We start from the raw sequence: 26004 nt of genomic DNA, 5'->3' as shown, positions 1-26004 counted from the left end.
TGTGGGACTCCAGAAACACAGCTCTGGTTGGTCCCAACCAACTTGTTTTGGAGGTGGAGCGAGGTCCTGGTGGGAAGAGTGGTGGAAGAGCAGGTGCTTGGGTTGTGTGAACGCTAGAACATTCTCCACCAAGCTGTTTCTTTCTCCCCTGTAGACAGGGGGATTTTGAAGGATCCTGAGACCCTCGAACTCAGGGCTGAGCAGTTTATTAGCATCGGTGGGCACTGGCTGGTGAGGGGCGGCTGGAGGCTGTCCTCCCAGGGTGCTGTGTGGGACGCACGAGAACCCATTGGCTTTCCGTGTAGGGGAGCAGCGTGCCAGCTCAGCAAGACCCGGCAAGCCAGGTCCTGTTTCTACCTGCCTCAGAGTGGTCCTTGACCCCTGGCAGGCTTTGCTTTGCCTTTGAAGCTGAGCAGATTGTGCCAAATGGCATATGTTTTCAAAGTGATTCCCCCAAGGAGAAGAGCACAGACCCCAGACACACCCCTTCTGCTAGCCTCCATAGATTATTCAATTGAAGCAGTTTGTCCGCATCCGAGTGGGTGGTTAGGGAGAGGTTATTCAATTTACTCCCACCCTCAAAAAAAAATCAAAAAAGTCTGTTTTCACCCCGAGCCTCTCCTTAATCTCGTTGATGTGGCAGGGGTGGCATGCTGGGTTGCGCATGCTCTCTTTCTGATTGGTTTTCTGGTAATGATTTTATGATGGTGGTGTCTGGAAGCCAGAGCCCCTAGGTCCCTCAGGGGGGGTCAAAGAGACTCACAGGGAGAGGAAAAATGCTGGGATTGTATCGGAGCGAAGAAAGATGACCAAACAGAAGAGTTACCGGTAGTCAGGAAGCGCAGTGTCCCAACCTGCGGGGCGGAGCGGGGGGATCTTGCCTCTCTTTGCTAGGACTTTATGCAGCTTTTCTGGTGGCTCTTCTAGGAACATAGTATTTCTGCTGCATCAAGACCAGCTTCTTCTGCTTGATTCCAGAGGGCACCACCCCTCCCCTACCACGAAGCGCCTGTCTTGGCCCCCACACCCAGCGGCGTTTCTCATTGCTTCATCTTCATCTTGTGCTTGTGACGTCAGGAACCCTCATCGTTGAGTTCGGCTCTGGGTAGCTTGCAGAGCTCAGTATCAGGAATGCAGTGATCTTGACCCCAGTCTGCTCTGTCCTTACTAGCTGTGTGAGCCTGGATTTGTAATTCAACCTCTGTAAGCCTCAGTTTTCTCATCTGTGTATCGGGGATAAGAAAAGTCTGTGGCCAGGTGTGGTGGCTCACACCTATTATCCCAGCACTTTAGGAGGCCGAGATGGGAGGATCATTTGATGAGCTCAGGTGTTTGAGACCAACATGGGCAACATGACAAAACCCTGTCTCTATAAAAAATACCCAAAACCCCCTGAAAATTAGCTGGGTGTGGTGGCTCAAACCTGTAGTCCCTGCTACTTGGGAGGCTGAGATGGGAGGGTCACTTGAACCCAAGAGCTCAAGGTTACAGTGTGTTATGATCGCACCACTGCACTCCAGCCTGGGCACCAGAGCGAGACCGTGTCTTAAAAAATGACCCAAAACATAACAACTTCTGTCCCACAGGGCTGCTGTGAGGATGGATTTAGAGAATTCTTTGAAAGCATGTAGAATGTTCTTGATTAATGTTAACTGCTATTGAAGTAGTTATCATTTATGGTAAGAATTCAGATTTTCTTCTTATTATCACTGTTATTTTTGGTATATTTATGTTACTCTCCCTGGTGCGTGTCTTGCTCTGTCAGAATGAAAACCTGAATTGTCCTAATGGGGAGTGTCCTGTGCTGCTGGTAGGGGACTCAGACAGCACTCTGTGATTACAGCAGCAGGAGGGCACCTCAGGATGCTACTGGTAAAACATAGAGACTTTCTCAGTCTTATCCCTTAGCTAGAAATCCATGGTGGGCAATGTAGAAGCAGATACAAAATTGTTCCTGGCCTTCCTCTTCTTAATGGACGCTCCCAGAAGTAAAATACAGCTAGAGCTCAACTTACGACCACGGTTGGGACCGGCAGACCGGTCGTAACACGATTTGGTCGTAAGTTGAGTGGGCTACATGTACAGTTGAAATGGTGCATGCGGAGATGGTAGTGCTGCTGGAAGCTGGTCCGCACTGTCGTACGCCCAGCTGGGCAACGTTTGTGCTGCCAGACGCGGAGCAGTCGTGGCCAGCGATTGTGGTCGTAAAGTCGAATGGTCGTAAGTTGCGTTAGGTCGTAAGTTGATCAATACCTGTAAGAATGCCCAGTGCTCCAGGTCAGGTGTGGTGGCTCACATCTATAATCCCAGCAGTTTGGGAGGCTGAGGCAGGTGGATCACCTGAGGTCAACAGTTTGAGACCAGTCTGGCCAACATAGAGAAACCCTGTCTCTACTAAAAATACAAAAATTAGCCAGACCTCATGGTTGCAGATGCCCATAATCCCAGCTACTTGGGAGGCTGAGGCAGGAGAATCGCTTGAACCCAGGAGGCAGAGTTCGCAGTGAGCTGAGATCAGGCAGAGCGAGACTCCGTCTCAAAAAAAAAAAAAAAACAAATGCCCAGTGCCCAGCTGAGAGTCCTACATAGGCCTAGAGATTTATCCACAGAGGGGGAATGGCAGAAAGTTAAAGTGGGTGGACATGTTTGCTGTGGTCTAATTGTTCTAAGATGAATGAGGACCTTAGAGAGAACTAGGCACCTCACCGCAAGATGTAGACATCAGGCAGGAAGGACCCGGTTGCCTCGTCTGTCATCCTCCTGGGCAGCTTCTCCCTGCATGGACCAGCCTGCATGGACCAGCTGGCACTAAACCTGGGCAGGGCAGGCTTTCCATGAATATTTGCTGGCTGGATGAATGAATTCAGAAGCTACAGAAAGAGGACAACGTTTCAGCAACACTAGGGACGTAAACTTAAGCGAGACAATGAGGCCAGAAAGTCTAAAGTGTTTTCTGTCACTTGGTCGGATCTTTATTTCTCCTTGAAGAAGCCCTACCAAAAAAGCCCTGGAGGAGATTACAATGGCGCCTTTCACAATGGAAAGGTCAACCAACATGTGTTCATTGAGTGACTCTGTGGGCCAGCCCTCCGCTCGGCTCTGTTGATGATTCTGAGACAGGCAAACCTACGGGGTACTCTTGGTAAGTAAGCTGGAATCAAAACACATGATAAAAATTAGTGAGCATTCCAAAGCAGCATGTCATTGTGTAGAAACGTTCAGAAAAGGTTTAGAGGCGGGGCGTGCCAGGAGGCCAGGCAAGGCTTCGTGGCGGCAAGGGAAGTGAAGTGGTGATGAGAAACGCTTGAAAGGCAGGGAGGAGAAATTAGGTTCTCTAAGCTTGGAGAAGACAGGGAAAGGCCAGGTGTGGTGACAGATCTCGAGGCCAGTGCAGCAGTGAAGAAATGTGTCACTGTCACCTTGGCTCAGGCCCAGCCACCGAGTCCTGGGATGTGGTCTTTATAAGCCTGGCTCTCTGGTTGATCCATCTCTCCCTCTGATCACTGCCCTTTCTCCTGGGGCCTCTTTGAAATCTGACTCAGGTTCTGAGCACACGTTTCAGCATTTCTGGATGCAATTTGGTGGTATGATAGCGAAGAATCAAAGGGTATTTGCTGTCACTTGAAAGTCTGTTTCTCTCCCTCTTCCTCTGAGTACCTGACCCCACAATCATCACTGGCTTTGAAATAATAGGCCCATCATAATTATGAGAATTAGTCTGGAGGCTTCTGCCTTATTTGCCTAACTGAGGTTATTAAGGCCATTTTTAGAGGTGGAAAGGGTGCCCGGGATCATCTCAGCTGAAATGGCAAATTCAGAGAGATGCCTGCAGGGTGGAGGCTGGCCAGGTAGTAAGGGTGGGGAAGGGGGATGGTCGGGAGGAAGCACCCACTGCCCAGCCCATCAACCCTTGCTCCTTGGGCTCGTGGGCTCAGCCTTGGGAGATAACAGTTTCTCAGGAGAAGCTGGAAATGCTGACCATGTGTGAGTGAAATGTCTCAAATTCGGAAATGTTAAAAACAAACTTATAACCTATGTGATATAGTGAAATCCTGTCTACAAAAAATTTCCAGTATTAGTTGAGTGTGGTGGTGTGTGCCTGGAGTCCCAGCTACTCGGGAGGCTGAGATGGGAGGATTGCTGGAGCTCAGGAGGTCAAGGCTACAGTGAGCCATGATCACACCACTGCGTTCCAGTCCAGGCAACAGAGGAAGATTCTATCTCAAAAAGTAAACGCATACATACATACATACAAAAAAGCAAATTTAGCACATGAAAACCCTGTGTGATTGAACCTTGGCAATCTCAGTTAGAGTCCTCCGCCCCCATTCCATGATTTGGGGGTATAAACCGAAGCCCCAAAACAGGAAAGGACTTGGGTAAGGTCATTAACATGGTGGGAACAGTGTGTCCCTACCCCTTCCTTTGCCAGGCCCACTGAGCTACCTACAGAGGTCAGTCCAGCACCCTCCCATTAGCCTGCTGCCTGAACTGTCTCCTTCTTTCCAGAAACTTCGGCATGCCAGTGGCCACAGCAGCCTCTCTGTGGCTTTGTACTCAGGGTTCAGAAGCCTGATCCAGTCCATGCTCCAAGCACACAGTCTAGCCATCACCCCACAGCTGGCCCGGTCACCTCCTCTTGTAGGCAAAGGGGCACCAGCAACCTGGCAGCCCTGGGCAGCCAGCAGGAAGGGCCAAGCACTTACGGAGGGTGGCTTCAGTGTTCCTACAGGGTATTAAAGGAATAGAGCAAGAGTTAATGCAAAACTCCTTTTTTGACTTAATTTATTATAATATACATGGCTAAAATCTAGATCACACTGCTGGGTTGAATCTCCATTTTGATTCCCAAAATTGCAATCATGATAGGTGGATTATAACCATGCTCTAACACATAAATGAGGAAATGTGTTCCTGCAATCTTCCCCAAAGGAGAAGTCAGAGGGTAAGGGGCAGGAGTTTTGAATAACCTTGCAACATTTAGTTGTCTTTCTCGATTATAGGATAGGAATTAGCATCCCGGGACGATGTTCGTGGTGTATGCAGCACCACTTTGAATGTTAGTGCAGAAGAGCTTCCGGGGAAATGGAGAAAATGATTTTCCATATGAAGGAAAAAGTCACCGATATTGAACTGAGCAATGTGATGTCGCCTTTTATTCAATAAGTGCCTACTGTGTGCTGGGTACCTAGCTAGAGGTTGGGGATGCCAAGGTAAACCAGATAGACCACAGATTTGCCATGGAAGTGAGCCTTAGCAGTCAGCGTTGGGTGATGCCTGAACAGGGGTGAATGGGGGCAGAGGGACGGGGGTGCAGGGATGTGGAGCTATGGGAGAGCCTGGATTGCAGCCTGAAGGGAAAGGAACATCCCGGGAGCAGCATGCAGATGGGAAAGCCAAGTTCGCTTCCTTGTTCTGGTGGTGTGCACAGGGCACCTGTGTGGCGGGAAGCCCCCAAGAACACATGTCTGGGTGGACTATCTCCTTAGGCCCAGAGACTCAGCGGGAGTACCCGGGCAGAATGAATGGCCTGATGTGCCGCCCAGGGGACTGGGCTCTGCTGTCTCCACCAGCAACGGTTTGAGGCCAGCACCTGCCCAATCTATCGCATGCCAAGGTTCTGTTGGCCCAAATCACACCACGTGCCTCCCCATGCCCTGCTCTGGGGTGGGGCTCCCAAGAGCCTCCAGCCTTGCTGCAAAATAGAATTGAATTTCCATATGGATGTTGGGTCCTGGCCGGGGCAGATGTGGACAGGAGGGATCGGAAGCTTTGCACAGCACCTTGGGGCAGGTGAGGCTGGGAAGACCAAACCAACTTCTCCTCGTCCTCCACCCGGTTGTGCTCTGGTAGTGGGAACCCTACACACACTCTCAAGGAGAGCCTGGAGGAGCCACAGCGTGCAGCCCCAGGAGGAGGGGGCTGGACTGACAGAGGACAAGGGAATGGGGCCCTGTGCTATCAGATGCCAGATTCCCCACGTCCAGCCTTCCTTCCTGGGGAGAGCCTGCTGCATCCTGTCTGCTCACAGATACAGGCCACCTGGCCCCACTGCTGGATCCCACACCCTGGAGGGGCAGGTCAAAGGTGACTTGTTACACACTTAAAAGGAAAAGGCAGACACCTTAGATTTCATGATCATGGGAGGGTACCCAGCCCTCCCCAACACCATTTATTCATTCATTCAGTCAGTCAGTCAGTCAGTCACCAGTATTTACTGAACACATTCTGTGCCAGGAGCCTCTAGAGACACAAGAGTGAGAAAAACAGATTCCATCCCAGCCTTCAAAGAGGCAGGGGTTTGGTGGCAGAGACGGATACTAATCACACATATACACTCAGTGCAAACTCTGAGAAATGTCCTGAAGGTTAGATTCTGGTGTGGTGGGGCAGACCTGACTTAGTCTGGAAGATGAGGGCAAATGTCACTGGAGCTGCACCCTCAGCATGAGTGGGATTGAACAGGTATGAGGCAGGTGGGGGCGCTGGAGCTGGTGTTTGGGGTTTGCATTTTGGGAAGAGGAAACAGCATGTGTTGAGATTCTGAGGTCCAACAGAGAGAGAAATTTCTTGCCCAGTGGGCCAGTAAGGCCAGCTCAGGGATTTTTATTTATTTATTTATTTATTTTTTAATGGAGTCTCATTCTGTTGCCCAGGCTGGAGTGCAGTGGCGCGATCTCAGTTCACTGCAACCTCCACCTCCCAGGTTCAAGCGATTCTCCTACCTCAGCCTCCCAATTAGCTGGGACTACAGGCACTCCCCACCACGCCTGGCTAATTTTTTTGTATTTTTAGTAGGGACGGGGTTTCACCATTTAGCCATGATGGTCTCGATCTCCTGACCTCATGATCCGCCCACCTCAGCCTCCCAAAGTGCTGGGATTACAGGGGTGAGCCACCGTGCCAGCCGGCTCTGGGATTTTTAAGATGTTTTGGAGAGGCAACATTTCTGAAATCACATTGCAGTCCCAAGTTCCTGAAGCTCTGAAGTTCTTTTTCAATATCAGGGCATGTGTTCCTGGGGGGAGGGCATGGACTAGCCAGGGGGCTTCCTGGGTGCCAGCCTCTGGCGTGTAGGAATGAAGGGCCCTGGGACCTGTGTAGTGGTGGATGAATGGGGCGCTCTTTGGAGATGTTGAGAAGCCAATTATCCACCTCATGGAGGAAGCTTGGGATGCTGACGCCTGACCTATCTGCTGCCTGCTTCTCTCTCTCTCCCTGTCATCCCAGTGGGCACATCCTCCCCGGTCCTCATCCTCCCACACCTTCACCCACTCCCCTCCAAGGGATGTTGGGAGGATAGGGCGAAGTAAGCTCTAACTTCTGGGTTAGACAATGTGGGAGTGAGTGAAGATGGGTCATGCCTACATGGAGTTCCTACTCAGGGATGGGTGGCGCTTGGCCCTAGGAAATCTTGGATGGAGCAGGGGGAGGGGCTGACCATTTTGGGGGATCCTGTGGTGACTCTATGGCATGGAAAACACCACCTGCTGGTTTGCTGGTTTATGCTGCTTTACCTTTTTTATATTTTAGACCTTGTAGTTGGTGGGCTAGGCAGGCTACCAATTGGGACTCCACGGATGACATTTCGTCACAGGATCTCATTTGAGATTGCACAGGAGGAGACATTATTCCCATGTCATAGGCAGATGAGTGTGGAGGCTGGGTGAAGATGGGGGCATTTACAAACACACAGCTTGGATGTGGCCATGCCTGATGGAGCCCAGAGCTGGCCGTTGCCAGGTCAGTGGCTTTCCCACTCTGCCACGCCACCGCTGCAGGGTTTAAAGTGCATGCAGCCTTGCAAACCCACGGTCTCATGAAGCACTCAGACCCTCTGTGATAGGCAACATTCTCCAGGGATCCAACTTTACCAACCAGGAAATGAAAGTTCATGAAGCTTTAGCGCTTTGCTCAGGACCACAGAGCCAGTGCTGGCAGAGTTTAGATTCAGGCTCAGATCCTCTAGTCCCTTGGCGTTTTGAGGTGCTTGAATGCCCGGGCAAGCCTGTTCAGGCAGCATTAACAGTGGCCTGTGTGTCTCCCTGTGTTGAGGAGGATCAGACCGTCTCTGTGCATGTCTGGGGGCTGTGGAGACACTGTTCAGCTACCTGCTGCTCCCCTTCCATGAAAAGCAGGGGCTGTCCCTCTTGCCTGCTCCTTCTGGGGGTGCTTGTTGGAGGACACCCTCATCTTGTCTCCGGTCAGAATTTCTTTAGACCAGTCTATGGGATTCCCAGACTTCAGGAAGTCCCCGTTGAGAAATCTGCCAAATATGATACTTTTATCTGTGATCACAAGAAGAACAAGCAAACTTGAACTTCCTCCTGGAAGCTGCTACCCAGGAGGCTAGTCCTGGAGTGAGGTCAGTTCATTTATTTATGCATTCATTTATTCACCCCCATCTGGGGTGATATTGGCTGGACACCTGCCACGTGAGGGGAATGGAGGAGGAGGAACCTCAGCCCTTGTCCTTTGCACTTCACAGGCTAGAAGAAAAACTGGTGTCAGAGAAGAACAAAATTCAAGCCCTGTGTCTAGCCAGAGAAGCCAGTTGGGGGCCACTTGGGATGGGACCAGGCGCTAACCACAGTGATAACTGGGGGTGACGTGGCTTTACTTATAATCAAGAAAGCTCACCCATGTGGATGTATCAGAGGAAAACAGAGTTGCCTCTCAGGAACTAACAGGAATAAATTCACACTCCTGTCAGTCTCTACAAGGGGAAACACAGTGAAAACTTTGCTAAAAGTGTCACAGTTGTATTGGGTAAAGTACACTGCCCTTCAAGCAACGTGGGACATCGCACTGCCAGAGACACCAACACTGGACCGGGAGGGCCATTTGCAGGGCACCGCCCCTGGCTTCCGTTGGTCTGCAGGTACCAAGACAGTGGGCAGTGGGGTGGCCTCAGCTGTCTCCTTGGCGCCTCTGCTCTGTGGCTTGAGCCAAGGCTGAAGGTTTTGTCCTTTGGAAGTCCACCAGCTGGGAGCAGATCTCCAGAAAGATCCATGTGCCTGTATCTGATTGGCAGAGCTGGAGAGATAGATAGATAGATAGATAGATAGATAGATAGATAGATAGATAAATAGATAGATGGATGATAGATAGATAATTTTCATGTCAACTAAGAATTTATTATTACAAGACAGTGAAGCGTTCAACATTTCTTCAAAAACATTTTTTTTTTAAATTGGTCCAAAGATTGTGTTCATCTGGTAAATGTTCTCAAACGTAAAGGGCTAGGTAAGTCAGTGAAGCTCAAAAATGGCAGTAACTTCAGAGCTGGCAATTGACACTTGTTTTCTGCCACTGTTTACTCTTCAATAAAAAATGCATATTTACCATAGCAACCTTGTGGTCACGTGGAGCCCTATCCTACATGCGACCCTCTAAAACAGAATAGCTTCTTAAAGGAACACACGCATCCTAATCGGCATGCTTTTCAGATGCAAAAAGCTGTTCTTTATCTAGAAGCGCTGTTTTCTGGGATTTAGTGCTAATAAACACGTCATCTCTGTAGAAATCATTTTGGTCCCCTGTCTTCAATTTTAAGATGTTCGTTCTGGATATCCAAATAAAATTACTCTTGGACGGGCTTTCGATTATCTTAAGGATTTGTTGATTATTTATTTTAATATGGTTCTAAATATATATATATGTATGTTTGTGTTTATACATGCACATATGTATGTATATTTTAAACAGCAACCATTAGTATCATCTGAAAGGGAGTTTGGTGCAGATTCTAACGACCTGCCACTTCATCTGTGATTAAAGATTGTCATCTCTGCGAAGCTCAGTTGCAGCCTGAATTGTTTTTCACTGTTAACTTGGGAGGATTGCCTGGGATTTTAGAGCTTTGGAGGGGCTGCCCCAACCTGGACTTTTCAGGGAAGGAACATGTCCCCTCATGCTGGTGCTTTGTATGTGTCTAATTCCAATGCTTGAAGCTGGCTTGGGGTTGGTGGGGGGGCGGGGAGGGGGGTATTAAGTAGTAAGACCACAGGTCTCCCCATCTTTACATATGATGAATTGCTTTGGCTATATTCATGTTGAAAGCCACTATTAATTGGAGCATAACCTCTGTCAGGCACCATGCTAAGTGATTTCTATACCTTAGTCTCTGCAATCCTTTGAGGCATGAATTCTTGTGACTCTTCCCGTTTTGCAGATAAGGAAACCCAGCCACAGAGAGGTTATGTAATTTGCCCAGGATTACACACCTAAGACCTGGGAAACTTGGATTTGACCTGAGGGCTTTTGGGCTGCAAAACCTCACCACTTATTCCGCCTTCTGAACCTGTCTGTCAGATTTAGCTCTGGAAGGACAAGCGGGGACAAGACACGAAGCCTTGGGAGATAGGGACGTGACAGTGGCTTCCCTCTCAGAATGCTTCGCCCAGGGACTCCTGGGCACTCTGGGTTTCAGCAGAGATTTGTGGAACTCTTTTCATATGCTGATTTTTGTTTTATGCCTGCACCTGGCAGTCAGGCACCCTTCCCCTGCGCTGGGCTGAAGCCGGGGTTGGAGTGCCACAGGTCTCTGGATGCCACAGCCCCAGAGAGAGGTGGCATGGCTGTGTGACCACAGGCGTGGTCATTGTCTCCCTGAGGCATCACTGTTGACTAAGGAGGGATCCCACCTGGATCTGGTGGATTTTCAAAATTTCTTTCAATATGAGAAACAAGAGTGTATTTGTGAGTCTGTTACGCTTAGTGGCTTTGGGGGAAAATCCGATTGTGAAGTGAGGCTGGGTTCTCTGTGGCACAGAAGCATTGTGACCTGCGCTCCATGAGGGGCACTGCCCCCACCCCATTCCCTGGCCAGCCAATCCGACGGCAGCAGGCACACAAACCATTTCATAATTATCCATCACAAATGCCTCCATGCTGCCCTAATAGATTATTTAAAATGGTGTGTGTCCCTCCCCTGCAACCTCGAGTCAGTCCCAAACTGTACATGCGTACAGGCTGGGAGAGGTAATTGTTTATCATGTATCTCTTTGTTGCAGACACTTTTATAAAAGAGTATGTATTATGTATGGTGTGACCTTCAAATGTCAGGAATGTGTTGTGCAATAAACTGTCAATATTTGTGGTTATAAGGTACTAGATGACTTTTACAATAATTGGAACGGCTATATTAAAAGCTTGGATCACTCGGCTGGTTAAAGAGAAAGACACAGGCCAGCGTTCTTCAGGGACTTGCCTTCTGCCAACTATTAAATGAAAGATATTGCAAGGTGCTTAAGATGTCTTCTTTGTTTAAAAAAGACTATGGCAAGACACATCTCTAGGGGAGGCGTTATCTCCAAATCATACCTTCTCCTTTCAATGTGCCCAATTCCCAGGAGAAAACTGAACTCCACAAGTTATGACGGCTGACCGAATGCATTTTAAAAAAGATCGGGCCAGCTTGTTCCTGGTGTCATTTAGGTAAGAATTCCTTCAGTCACGTCTTCCATCTTCTCCCCTCCCCCACCCCACCCAAATAGGAGGGGCTGTAAATTATCTTAAGAGGATCTTAAAAGCTATAGTTTTTTTTTTTCTTAAGAAAATAAATTACATAGGCATCTTTTGGGAATTTATGCTTTACTGAAAGTAGAGGCTTATATTATAATTTTCTTCTTTTTTGGTTTAAAGAAAGGAGTATTTAATTTAAATTATGAAAAAACAGGCATAACAAATATTTTATTATGATAGTAACAGGAGCACAGATTACATTAAAAATACCTGCTTCGCTGTGCTCCTCCATGGGTGACTATCTCTTTATGCTGATGTGAAGCCGTTTCTCCTTATGACAGTCAGATCTTTCTTTTTAACCAGAAATTGAGCAAATAAAATGGGGAAAGGGGCCCCACACTTTTGTTTACTAAGGAGCTCACTGGTGTGTGTCCTTTGCTGATTATAATTGCGTGTTTGTGGTTCCTTTCACCTGGATGGAGAAAGAACTGGGTGACACCCTGAGGCCTCTTCCTCCAGGAAGCTTCCTGGACATCCCCAGCCCTCCCCACCCTGCAGTCACACAACTGAACCTCGGCATGCGCTGAGCACTCTGGAACACTTCCGATGTTTGACTGTGCCCTGAGCTGTTCCTCCCTGCCAACTGCTCAAAGTAGCCTCCCTCTCACAGTCAGGAACTGGTCTTAGTATCTGAATTCCAACTTGCTTGCCTTCCGTGATGCTTTTATTTGTTAAAAGAAGTATTTATAGAGCACCTGCTATGAGCTGAGGGCCTCCCACATGCTGGAGATGTCACGTGAAGCCATAGTGCCTGCCCCTGTTCTCCTGGACCTAACCTTCTAGGCAGGGGACAGGCAGTGAGCAGTTTAATACGCAGGCCAGCTAACCGTCTGCGAAGGGCGACATGGACTGTGTCATGGGCCAAGAGCTGGGGGTTGGGAGATTCCTTCCGACAGTGTGGTCAGAGACAGTCTGTCTTGGGGAGGTGACTTTTACATGAAGATCGGAAGAGAATTCTAGGGAAAGAGAATTTCAGGAAGAGAGGAAGCAGGAGCAAAGCCTCACCGGAGAAGGGACCTAGCCTTGGAGGAGAACAGAAAGGTGGAGGGCGGGAGTGCAGGTGGAGAGTTGGGATGAGGTCAGAGCAGTAGGGAGCCACTTAGACATCTTGAGATGGAGCTGGAGGTTATTCTAAAAAGCAGCGAAATGAGTAACTGTTCCCAGGAGATGGCAGTGGCCTAAGCTGACTCTCTCAGGCTCATTTCTCCTGTCTGGGCCTTCTTGCCAAGGCCAGGTCCTTAGGTGACCCCCTCAGCACTGATCCACCCTAACGGTCTCTGGTACGGGCTCCAGCCCACTGTCCCTGTCCCAGAGAGAAGAGGCAGGAGTGCAGAGCCCAAAGAGACATGTCACATCTGATGTCTTGTCCCAGGTCGATTCTGTGAGTCCCAAACCTGGCCCACTGCATTTATGGTCGCAGTCTCCAGCCTGGGGGCTGGAGTACCTGCCCACGGCCAGCCCATAGCCACCCCTGGGGCCTTGGGAAGATATGGAGGCCTGCAGATGACAGGGGATGTTGTCACAGCAGTATTACATGGTGCCAGAGGGCTGAGGCCTCATGGGTGGCCCGATCCCCAGCAGGGGAGTTTCACAGACTCCTTTGACAATTAAGAAAGGGCTCAGGGCTTGGGAAAACCAGAAACATGTTTGGCCCAGAGTTCTTGATCTTGAAGCCCTGGTGTATTTTAAGGAAAATGTAATCCATGTGTTTCTGATTCATTTTCACTTATCTCATCAAAAGGTTGCTTTAGAGAAGCTATTTGAAATCCTAGTGTCATATATTTTTTTTTTTTTAAAAGAAATTAGCCTTTTGATGACCTAATTCCCCAATTCCAGAAATCTTCTCTTGCCACCGGCAAATGGAGCTCTGCTCAGTTTTCAGTTTGGATGGGGGGTGAGACATGGCAACATGGAAAACATGCCACCCCTCTATCTCATGTGTCCCAGGGCCCGCTGATGAGGTCCAATCCCGACCCCATTTGTCGGGACAAACAAGAGCAAGCTAGCTGCCTGTTGCCTCCTCACAAGTGGACATCATTTTCTAAAATAGCCCTTTATTTAAACAAATACTTTCACCAGTCCATAAGAACACTTAACTGTTTAACATGACTATATATGGCCATCATAAAATTGGCAACTCTGATCCAACCACAGAGACACCAAGTTGATACTGACCCGAGGCATGCGTTGTGTCTTCCAAGAGTTAGGTAGAATTGTTTACAGTGACGTTATAATTTTCATGCATACCATTAATTTAAAATAATTTTTTAAAAATAAAAGGGCCAGTCCTGATTGCTTTATTTGAGTGTGTTAAGGTTTTCATAATAAGGGAAAGTGTTAAGCTCTTAAGAGTAACTATACATTCCTTTGGACTTTCTCCAAGAGCTTAGTATCATCTTGCTCTTGCAAAGATCTTCAAGCCCTGGTACACGTGGGCAAGGACATTAAGAAAGATGTCATTTTCGAATATTCATTGCAACACTGTTTACAATAGCAAAGAGCTGGAACCAACCCAAATGCCCATCGATGATAGACTGGACAGGGAAAACGTGGCACATATACACCATGGAATATTATGCAGCCATCAAAAACAATGAGTTTGTGTCCTTTGTAGGGACATGGATGAACCTGGAAACCTTCCTTCTTAGCAAACTGACACAAGAGCAGAAAATCAAACACCACATGTTCTCACTCATAGGCGGGTGTTGAACAATGAGAACACATGGACACAGGGAGGGGAGCACTACCACTGGGGTCTGTTGGGGGAAAATGGGGGAGGGACAGTGCGGGGTGGGGAGTTGGGGAGAGATAGCATGGGGGGGGAATGTCAGATATAGGTGATGGGGAGGAGGGCAGCAAATCACACTGCCATGTGTGTACCTATGCAACAATCTTGCATGTTCTTCACATGTACCCCAAAACCTAAAATGCAATAAAAAAAAGAAAGATGTGATTTTTTGTTGCTGTCGTTGTGCTGAACTACTTCTCCACCCCCTAGACTCCACAGATAGTTTTTTGTTTTCTTTCATTAATGAAGTGAGAGCTGTGATTTTAAGATGTCCTTTGCACAAGGCATACTTGCAGAATTAACTGACAACTCATCTGGGAAAATGTATTTACTGTTATACTAGAAGCTCCCTAGAAATTAAAATATCATGGCATTTTGTGCTGTAAACGTAGTAAGCACCGGGTGTCCACAGAGTTGGTTACCTTACCCATGCGTGGTTGCCGGTGTAGCTCCATTCACGGCTTGGACCTCACCCTCACCGTCATCCTTGCCAAAAGCGTCATCATTGTATTTTATTTTTTAATGGAAGTCTTTCCAAAACGTACTTCTGGGCGTCTGAAGGGTAAGGCTGCCAGTGAGTTAAGATGAAACGAGAACCGGGAATCCATGTGCAATATAAAAAGAAGCCACTCTTTTCTTCCTCTTGGTCCTCTCACTTTGCCTCTTTGGTCTCTGTCTCTGGCTCCTCCCTCTCATTCTGTGAGTTAATTGGACTCCCTGAAAGACTGGATATAAACCCAGAAGACTTCACCAGTAGAGGATTGACTCTTCTTAGTAAATTTCTGACCTCCTCCCACAGTGGCTACCCCCGAAACCTCCATGGCTTAACATAACCAGGATTTATTTCTCATTCATGCAAAGCATGATGCAGGTTGGCTGTCATCCATCTGGTGACTCAGTGACCTAGGTGCCCTCTATTTTCCGATTGTCTCAACCCTCGCGTTGCAAGGTCATTGTGGCCCAGGAGGAGAGGGCAGAGGAGGTGCAGGCACATTTTCTCTTCATCTCCTTCATCTGTTGGCCAGAATGGACCACCTGTCCTCAGCTCAGTGTAAGAGAAGTTGGGAAACGTAGGGATCCAGGGACTAGTTACTGTAAAAGTCATTCCTCCTCACTGCTTTAAGACCCAACTTCAGTATTTTCTTTGGCTATAGGATGAGGTCGGGGGGGGAATGTGAGGCCAAAATAAAAGGCAGTGAGCAGAGACGGCCTGGGATAAACTTTGAGATCTTTCAGCATGACGGGACCCAGCGGTGTAGTCCTCGTGGGTCAGATGGGAGCCAAGGGCCAGGGGAGGGGTGAACGGACTTGCTAGGGACAGTTGGACGTTAGGGACCCTGGAGGAAAATACTCTGCCTCTTAATGCCTGAGCCAGCATTTTTGGAAAAGAAGGCTATTATACAAAGAAGTTCAGTGTTTAGACATAATCTGGGAGAAAATCTACCCTTCAAGTACAAAATGATTTTATAAACCAAGCTTTCATATCCCAAACATATATATAAATAAGATTAAGTGTGCGATGAGGCACCCATACATTCAAATCACGTTTGTATACAGCAAGATAGCCAACCGCAGGGGTGGTTTCAGATAGCTGGTGACAGTGTTTTGTCAGTATAGGGGCTTTAACTTTTGGGAAATCGTTTGTCTTTCTGGGTATCCGTTTCTTTGTCTAACCGGTACTGCCACTTTATGGTCCAGTGGATGATGAGGATTCTAAAATGATCCCTAGCCATTGTAATCCCCCAGCTCCTTCTGCCCGTACCGCCTCCTCTGAATACTTGGAAAAGGCATGTACCTTCATATCACCTGATCGAGGCCACCCTTGCTGTAGACTCGGAGGATAAGAACAAGCAAATGGGCAGGGAGATGACATTGCTGACCTCGAGAAGGCAAAATTCAGGTCTGTTGCCTGCTGTCTCCTTGTTCCTGGTAACGTATTCCTGAAACACACCTTGAAATGACTTGGATCCACCTCTCTTTTGTTTAGCAAGTTGCTTTCGGCCTGTAGGCACTGGCATAGCATAGAACTGGCAGAGCTTTTGATACCTATTCCAGCGCATTTGCTCTTGGCTACAGCCTAGAAGGGCTGTGGATATGGCCCGTGTCTGTCTGGAATATTATTTGTTGCACCCATGCAAGGCACCCCCTTCTGAAAAAATAATCCCGTATGGTTCAGTGGGGTCGGAAAAAGAAACAGAGGTCACAGGAGCTGTTTCTCCACTGTTTCTCCATCCCGTGAGAGCCCAGAGCATACCCAGGCTGAGGGTGTGTTAGGCAAGAAACGGCCTCCCCGCCTGCAGCCAGAGGTCCCCACTCCAGGGACACCTCAGTCTCTAGGAGCTGGCAGGGGTCTGTCTTTTCACAGGTGAGCAGGAAGGAACAGGTGGTGGAGTTGAGGCTGACCTCTGTCCACATGTCCACCTTCAGTCTACCTAGCACAGTAGAGAAAATGTCGAATGGGAGGGAAGGAATACCACAAGTTAGAGGAAAAGAAAATTGAAATAAATAAATAAATCTCAAAGATAGCTTGCATTATAGGCACACACCATCACTCCTGGCTGATTTTTGTATTTTTAGTAGAAACGGGGTTTCACCATTTTGGCCAGGCTGGTCTCGAACTCCTGACCTAAGGTGTTCCGCTGGCCTCGGCCTCCGAAAGTGCTGGGACTACAGGTGTGAGCCACAACACCTGGCCAATACTTCTGTCTTTCTACTGCCTGTTTCCTGGAGTGGCCTTTGGAAGGGCTGGTCCGTCTGCAGCAGAAACCAATGACTGCTTTCCCCACCTGATTGTGTGGGATGCCGAGCGAAGTGATGGGACTCCATCCTGCGGTTTGCAGAGGGTCATATGCCAGTGCTTTTATAACTCAGAGTAGAGAAGGAACCTGAGAGCAGCCGCACCTTCCCATCACTCTTGGGTTCTTGCTGGGACTGGGCCAAGCTCAGCACATAAGTCCTCACCAGCACGCGTCCAGGCACAGGCTGGGACTCACGCGCAGCGCCCTGCGGGCGACCCGCCAGCACCCGCTCCCTCACCCTTCACTGCACTTGGCTTACAGCCTCTCTGGACACTTCCTGGGACCACCCACAATCGCCCTTCATCCTCGTTCAGTGTGTTTTTCCAGTAGGATTACTCTAACCATAAACGCCATAGGCCTTCTGGCCCTCCAAAAAAAAAAACCCTTTTCTGTGTAAAGCGAAAATTAGACTCTTAAATCTGCAAAGAAAGCTGTTTATCTTACAAATTTATTCTTTTTATTGGGCCACACATATCCAAGATAGAAAGATAAAAGGAAAACAGATACAGACCATCACTTAGAGTGACGTATAGTGAGGCAGCGCTCATCCTTACGTTCTGCAAAATGTTCCACAGTGCAAGGCGGCTATACCGCTATTTTTGTCAGTAATGCGTCCTGGGCAAGTCCTTCCCAAAAGCTCCGGAAGAAATATGTCCTCCCCCATCCTTCCTGCAGCATCTTCTTTTTTGTAACTTTTTTCTTAAGATTCAGGGGGCACACGTGCAGGTGTGTGACGTGAGTGTATTGCATGATGCTGGGGTCTGGGCTTGTAATGATCTTGCTGTCCAAGTTGTGAGCATAGTGGTTGATAGGTAATTTTTCAACCTTGCTCCCCTCTCTGCCTCCCCCACTTTTGGAATCCTCAGTGTCCGTCTATATTTTTTGAGATAGGGCCTTGCTGTGTCACCCAGGCTGGAGTGCAGTGGCCCAGTGATCTTGGCTGGGCCACTGCAGCCTCGACCTCCCCAGGTTCAAGCAATTCTCCTGCCTCAGCCTCCTGAGTAGCTGGGACTACAGGTGTGCATGACCACACCTGAATAATTTCTGTATTTTTAGTCGAGACAGTTTCACCATGTTGCCCAGGCTGGTCTTGAACTCCTGACTTCAAGTGATCTGCCCACCTTGGCCTCCCAAAGTGCTGGGATTATAGGTGTGAGCCACCACGCCTGGCCCCCAGTGTCTATTGTCCTCATCTCTGTGTCTGTGGGTACCCAATGCTTTGTTCCCCTTTGTAAGTGAGACCATGAGAACATTCTCCTGCAGCTTCATTCCACAGTGGCCCCTTGCTATTGCTCTCTGGCAGACTCCGGTGGAAGAACCTTTATGGGAAGGTCCAGATCATGCCATAGGAGGCCCCACAAGAATTACTTTCCTTTTATTTATTTCTTTATTTATTTTGAGACAGAGCCTCACTCTGTTGCCCAGGCTAGAATGCCGTAGCTTAATCTCAGCTCATTGCAACCTCTGCCTCCCAGGCTCTGAAGCAATTCTGCTTCAGCCTCCAGAGTGGCTGGGATTACAGGCATGCACTGCTACCACCCAGCTAATTTTTGTATTTTTAGTAGGTACAGGGTTTCACCATGTTGGCCAGGCTGGTCTTGAACTCCTGACCTCAAATGATCCACCTGCCTCAGTCTCCCAAAGTGCTGGGATTATAGATGTGAGCCACAGTGCCTGGCCCAGGAATTACACTTCCGAAACTTATCCCCGCCTAACTCCATCCTGAAGCCAACATCCAGGACACCTAAGTCCTGCTTATAATTCAAACCAACAGTGATTGGCCTCCCAACTTAAATTGAGCATCTCGACTAAGTTGCCAGGAGCACTTGGGCAGAATTTTAATCAGGCTCATCACTGTTTGAAGCTGACCTTCATGATCCTAGCAAAAGAAAAGCTCATGGAGGCCGGGAGGGCAAGTACAGTGTACTCAGGTTTGGGATGGGTGGGGGTGGCAGAGGGGTAGAAGGAGATGGTCTTCCCACTGTCGAAAGCTAGGGTGTGGTTGGCTGGAAATGACATCTGCCCATCACTCCCTCTGGCAGCAGCTCCTGGTGGACTCAACATGCAGGACACGGAGGCTCTGTGACCGTATGTAGGGCACTTGTCTGATTATGACTTTGCAACACTCTCTTGTGCCCATTTGCCCTGATCAATAAGCCATTTTTGAGGGCCTTTCCGCATTCATTTGGACAACCACAATCTAGAACCTGGTGGAGTGACTCTGAGTTCCAGATGTGGATGAGCCTAAACTTCCTGCTTGTACAAAATTATAAGACAAAAAAGCTAGATAATTATACCCTGTGAGCAGCTCTCCAATGATGGTTAGAAGAGTTGGGGAAAATAGGATTAAAGTGAGATGTCAAATATAAATAACTTTGCCAGGGTGATTATATGTTCATACACAGTCCAGTTGCAGAGAGAATGCACCAAGCCAAGAGTTTCCACAGTTGCTTGGTGCGCATACTCAAATGAGAATTAAATGTATTGGGTCCGGTGTAGTGGCTCATGCCTATAATCCTAGCATTTTGGGAGGCTGAGGCAGAAAGATTGCTTGAGGCCAGGAGTTCAAGGCCAGCCTGGGCAACAAAGCAAGACCCTGTCTGTACAAAAAGATAAAAAATTAGCCAGACATGGTGGACCGCACCTGTAGTCCCAGCTACCTGGGAGGCTGAGGCAGGAGGATCACTTTTGCCCAGGAGTTTGAGATTGCAACCAGCTATGATTGTGCCACTGCACTCCAGCTTGGGTGACAAAATGAGATCCTGCCTCAAAAAAAAAAAAAAAAAAAAAAGAGGCCAGGTGCAGTGGCTCACACCTGTAATCCCAGCACTTTGGGAGGCCGAGGTGGGTGGATCACGAGGTCAGGAGTTCAAGACCATCCTGGCCAACATGGTGAAACTCCATCTCTACTAAAATACAAAAAATTAGCTGAGCATGGTGGTGTGTACCTGTCATCCCAGCTACTCTGGAGGCTAAGGCAGGGGAATTGCTTGAACCCAGGAGGCGGAGGTTGCAGCGAGCTAAGATAGTGTCATTGCCCTCCAGCTTGGCGACAGAGCAAGACTCGGTCTTAAAAACAAAAACAAACGTGTTGGCCTTCCTCTTTCTCATGGTCTACAAGTCTGCCCCTTTCGGCTGTTAGCAGAGAACGCCAGGAACAGACATTGAGGAATAAAAGCAGTTTGCATTTTCCATTGCTTGGAAAGCACAGATCTTATTTATTATGATCTCTGCAGAACTGGGAGATCTGATCATCCCAGAAGGTTCCCTTGTTCTCCAAGTGGGATTTACTGTGAGGCCTAGAGATGGGCTGGAAGCTATGGCGAGGACCCTGCTACACTCAGGAGCTTGGATTCTGTGCTCGGCCTTCAGACTCCTGCTCTATGGGCAGACCCATGACTCGGGAAGAAAAGTGAGCCCAGAGAAGATTCTCTCGCTTCTCCTCCTTGAGTCCCTGGATGTCACCTCTTTGGCAGTGTGATGTCGGGCCTCGGGGGTTGCAATAACATATCCTCCAACCGCTAGACATTTTCGCAGTTTTATTTACTATTATGTCCCACGATTTCTTTGCAGAAGGCAGCCATATGTAAATTTTATTCCATTTTCTAATGATTTGGGTTACATAACAAATAAGAGCAGGAAGGAGAATTTGTATCGACACTTGACAGAGGAAGTTCTCAAGTCACTGCAAAAAGATGTGTCTGCAGTGCTGTAAGTTTATGGGAGTTTTGCAGCTGAGCCTCTGCATATGACTTGGAATATGTCACTATATGTTTATCACGGGCTAATTGTGGAATCGCATTTCCATACTTTTTCTTCTCCCTTTCATGAGATTACACCAGCCAGTGATGGATACAAGACTCTACAAGGAAGAAATGATCAGTTTTGGATAATTTTCTTTCCTGTCCCAAAATAGCCGTATGTCTGCATGTCTTAGAGACTCAGCTGACACACATTTTTTTTAATTTGTTGCTTGCTATAATGCAAATATGATTTCAGTCCTATAGTGAACTCGGCAGTGAGTTCATATTATAAATTAATCAGATTCAACAAACACCAACACTTTTAAACTTTTGAAAAAAAAATATTTAATAGGAACTAAGCAAAAGAAGAAATCAAACCAGCTGCTGACACAGCTGTTTCTTTTCTTGTTTAATTCGGTTCAATATAAAGGTACCATATGCTGCTTAAAACGATGATAGGAAAGATGAAATAATTTAAGAGAATAACAAGAAAATACGTGAATTGTCAGCATTCTGTCAGATTTAAAGAATGAAATAGACAGGTGTAGTATTGACATGTTTAACTTTGTGTGGTGTTAGCAGTTTTGGTGCGAACAACTCCTGACATGTGCTGAAGTGATGTGAGAACGTTTCTCCTTCGCTGCAGACATTGGCGAGGAGGCTGGGAGATCTGCTGGCGTCCAGCAACCGGCGCTGCTTCGAGACAGAAGCCTGGGCTCGGCCATGAAGGACTGCCCGTACTGTGGGAAAACTTTCCGGACATCCCATCACCTTAAGGTGCACCTGAGGATACACACAGGTGAGAAGTCTGAGTGCATCCAGGGGCACAGCCCAGAGGAGGAGGAGGTGGCTCCCGTTCCACCTCCTTTTTGGCCCAGGTCCACAGCTGTGTGGGTTACTAACTTTGGAAGTTTCTCTCTGGGCCTGTCTGGCCACCACTGTGTGGGTCAGAAGTGGCCCTAGTTTCCTGATTCGTCACTTAACTAACATCCACCTCACAAATGACTCAGGGACTCTTAAATATAGACTCAGTGGTCCCTGCCTGGGATAACGGCATTTTGCCAATGGTTTCCTTCTGCCGTATTGAAGGAGTCCCTCCCCACACCCCCGCAGGAACCAGGAGTCTCCTAGGTGTCAGTGATGGGGTCTCAGCTCCAACCTTCCTAAGTGTGGAAGGGAATGAAGCCACTTCCCCAGGCATCCAGGTAGAAGAGGCTTTAGCCCAGCCTGCGTTACCTGCCCAGACCTGGGATGGGGCGGGTGAGTCAGGCCGCGTCACTCCACGTGGCATGGAAGAAAAGCGACTCTTCCCTGAGCCTCCTCAAAGGACAAATTGAGATACTCTTAGGCAAAGGGGGGCTGGTGGCCGCTGCACCCCTCTGGCCGTTTATCATGTTTTTGCGTCCTACTGGCCGAGGACTGGCTGGTAAAACGGAGTTTTCTTCACCCCTCAGTCATCGTCCTTTTTACTTTTTCTGCTTGTTGCTTGCACATTGCCGATACAAAAAAAAATCTATCAGAGATATGGACACCTCCATTTTCTTTGATTTTCCTCCTGACACTTTATCTATTGGAGTATGAGCTGCTTCAGAGGCTAGACAAATATGCCATCTATTTTCAAAAATAATTGTGGCTTATTTCCCAAGGAATCAATAAGGCTCCGGGTTGTGCAGGAATATTGAGTGTACAGGGGCCGTGTGGGCATCGCATGAGGGGAGACGAGAAGCTCCTCACCTGGAGCCTTACCTGATCCCCACAAATCTCCCTGACGCCCAGGGAAGCCAGAGGACAGATGGGCACAGGCGGCCTTGGGCCACGTCACTGGCCCTGCTCATCAGGTGCCATGCCTTCCTTGGAGTCATCTCGGGCCAAAGAGATGTCTTTCAAACGGCCTTCCAGTCCCACCACTCTCCCAAAAGGCCTCATGAGAACTGCCCATGCCTTGCCCCGGCCCCGTCTGGCCCCCTTCTTCATCCTTGGCATCTCTCTGAAACGCTGCCTGCCTTCTCCCTGTTTCTCCAACGCAGAATGCCCATTCCAGCCACAGGACCTGTGGTTCCTGATGCTCCCTCCACCTGGAATCTTCCTCCAAGTGGTCCCTGGGGACTTAGCTTCACCGGGATCTATTCAGAGAGGCTGCCCCTGACTACCCCACCTAAAACAGCCCACGAATCCCCTGCTTTATCTTCTTCATAAACTTAAGAGTTTCGGAAATGACCTCATTGGGGTCAATCGTTTGTCTCCCACCAACAGAGTCTGAGATTTCGAGGGTGGCAATTTTGTCCGTCTTTTGAATTGCTGTCATTTCTATAACCCCAGGGTCCGCAAGGGCACCTTACACCCAGTAGGGGCAGACGAATTTATCTGAAAGGCTGAATGACAGAACAAATGCTCGAATAAGTGAATGACCCCTCCTGTCTTCCCTGTGTCGTGCAAGGTGGCACCGAGGGGTCGAGGGCTGCAGGGAAAGTAGCCCCTTCCTCAGGGAACACAGGAACCACAGCCTGGAGGTCAGGCTCCGAGCGCTGGTTTCTTGGGCATGGACAGAGTGGAAGATCCTCTTCCCCGGAGGTTCAGGGAGGGAGCCCTGCATTCCCATCTCAAGGTCTTTGCCCTTTGAACTTCTTTGCCAGACACCTGCATGGCTTGCTGCCTCCCCTTCAGGTTCTGGCTCTGATGCCCCCTTCTCCATGGAGGTCCACCCACGTGGCAGTGCACTCCCGACCCCACCAGGACCTTCTAGACCCCTTTCCTTCCCTGTGTCATATAGCGCTCACGGCATCTGACACACCAAGCATTTGTATTTCATTGTTGTTTCTCTCCATGCACTAGAATGTGAACTCCTTGAAAGCGAAGGCTATGTCTGTTTGTCCAACTGGGTTTCCAGCCCAGAACAGAGCCTGGCCCGTGTCGGCACTCAGAAAGTGTTTGCTGAGCCAGGCATTCCTGCGTCGATTCGTGAAAGTGACCGGGCTCGAAGGCAGTCAGCTCAGACATCTGGTTTTCTCAAATGATGCCAATGTCCATTTTCCTCCCCAGATTGGAGCCAGGGTTGTGGTGGTGGTTGGATGGGGTGGGGACCCGCAGACTGCCAGGAGACAGGAGGTGACCCATGGGGTACCCACACTTGAGCTGTCTGCAGGAATGTGGAAACCAGGCCAGGCACATCTTGCCTTGTGTATTTCATGTCGACCCAGAACCCTGGACCATGTTTCCCAGCCGGGTTGTGGCTGGCCAAGGGTGAGATCAGCCTTGCTGGGACTGAGGGTCAGTGAATAAAGGCAGCGCCTCTCAACAATGGGCTTTGCTAACCCGGTTGCCCCAACCCCAGTCAGCTTCCCCAGGGGTAAGAGTAGACACTCTACAGAATATTTCCAGGCAACATGGAACCAAAGCTGACAGAAGTTCTGGAGAATCTGGGAGAAAGCAAATGGTTACTGCTCTTTGCATTTCCAAGCTTGAGAAAGACTAATATTTCTGAACTAATCTTTGGAGACATTGAGAGAGACAAGATAGGGCCGTGGACAGAGGCATTCTGGAAACTTCCTAGACTCAGAGAGAAAATGAAAGAAGCCATGGAAACATCACACCACCTCCACCACCTCTTGGAAGCAGCATTGCCGTGCGTAAAAGGCAGAATGGTAACCAGATAAAGATCAATTTCCCTTTTATCTAAGAACAAAGAAGTTGGAAAATGCTTACACTTGTGCATTTGAATAGAACAGAAAGTGTTAGATGTTATAAATCACCCAAATAAACATCTATTATGACAATGTAAAAGTGTAGATTACACAAGTAATTAAAAATCAAAATCAACGTATTTATTAATAAGTGATTTCATGTGGGACCCAAGCTGGTGAGAGGCCTTGACTGCCTTCTTCTTTGGACCTGATCTCTCTCCTTGCTCCAAATGCCATACAGTTTTTATATTTCTAAATGACACAGCCAGAGGACAGCAGTCTATGAAACAAAAATACATGTACTCCAAAATGTCATCTTTTTGAAGTTTTTAAACCATGGACCCGTATGACCACATTTAAAAATCCAACGTGTAATAAATATATCTTTAGTTGGTCAAGATAGGAGGTGGCACCTTCTCTATATTTTTCTGTCCTACTGTATCTTTATTAGAAGTCTTGATCACATAACATCAAACCTCTCTCTGTTTGCTCCCCACTGCATTAACTCAATTACTGTTTCTCTTCTCCTAATACCTGTTTATTGGAGAGGTGCCGACAACATGCACCAGTCAGGTTGCTCTGAACATCTGGGAGCCCAGAAGAGCCTACGGGTCGCGAGGATGTTTCTGGGGCACCCTAAGCTTCAGTCAGGTCCACAGGGGACCGAGGGGAGGCTCCTGCGGGATTTTGTCAGTTCTCAACGCCCTGGGATCCTGGAGGCTGCCTCACTCTGGCTCCAGGCAGGGCAGACGTTGATGGTTGCTTGACCCAGAGGGGGCTGAACTTCTCTCCTCTTGGAAACATTACCCTGCGTGGACGAGGGTCCAATCACTGGACATGGCAATTTTTCTTCTACAGTACAGTGTCTGTGATTCGAATTCAGAACCAGTTATTGTAGGCTCAGAAAGGAGATTGCATCAGTCAGGGTTCTCCAGACAAATGGAACCAATAGGAAATGGTTATATGGCAGGGCACAGTGGCTCCTATCTGTAATCCCAGAACTTTGGGAGGCCGAGGAGGGAGGATTGTTGGAGCCCAGGAGTTTGAGACCATCCTTGGCCATGTAGTGAGACCCCATCTCTATAAAAGGAAAGAAAAGAAAAAAAAAAAGAAAAAAAGGAGATTTGCTACACACACACATGTGCGAGATTTATAAGAAACTGGCTCAAGTGATTATGGAAGCTGAGAAGCCCTAAGATCCAAAAATCTGTAGTTGGTGACCCAGGAGAGCTGATAGTGTAAGCTCCGGTCCGAGTCTGAGCCCGAATGCAGGAGTCCAATGTCCCAGCTGACAGACAGCCAGGCAGAACGAGCACATCTTCCCCCCCGCAGCCTCTTGCTCTATTCATGCCTTCAGTGGATCGGACAAGGCACGTCCACATTGGGGAGGGCCACCTGCTTTACTCAGCCCACCCATTCAAATGTTCATCTCATCCAGAAACACCCCCAGAGGCGCACCCAGAAGAATC

At 48.4% G+C, this 26004-nt stretch overlaps 1 protein-coding gene across 10 annotated transcripts in view; it reads left to right on the top strand.

Annotated features, from left to right (window-relative positions):
* The window catches only part of ZNF536 (zinc finger protein 536), a 483243-nt gene that overhangs the window by 289312 nt on the left and 167927 nt on the right, over window positions 1–26004 (top strand). For all 10 annotated transcript variants that reach the window (XM_032249170.1, XM_032249167.1, XM_032249171.1 and 7 more), the window contains one exon: window positions 21502–21654. In XM_032249170.1, the coding sequence (XP_032105061.1) occupies window positions 21502–21654 (153 nt within the window). The remainder of the gene's footprint in view (window positions 1–21501; window positions 21655–26004) is intronic.

The sequence above is a fragment of the Sapajus apella genome, unplaced genomic scaffold (genome assembly GCF_009761245.1).
Source record: "Sapajus apella isolate SASKATOON/1434 unplaced genomic scaffold, GSC_monkey_1.0 scaffold68, whole genome shotgun sequence".
Classification (NCBI taxonomy): domain Eukaryota; kingdom Metazoa; phylum Chordata; class Mammalia; order Primates; family Cebidae; genus Sapajus; species Sapajus apella.
Note: the sequence above shows the minus strand (reverse complement) of the source record. Positions and strands in the feature narration are given on the sequence as shown.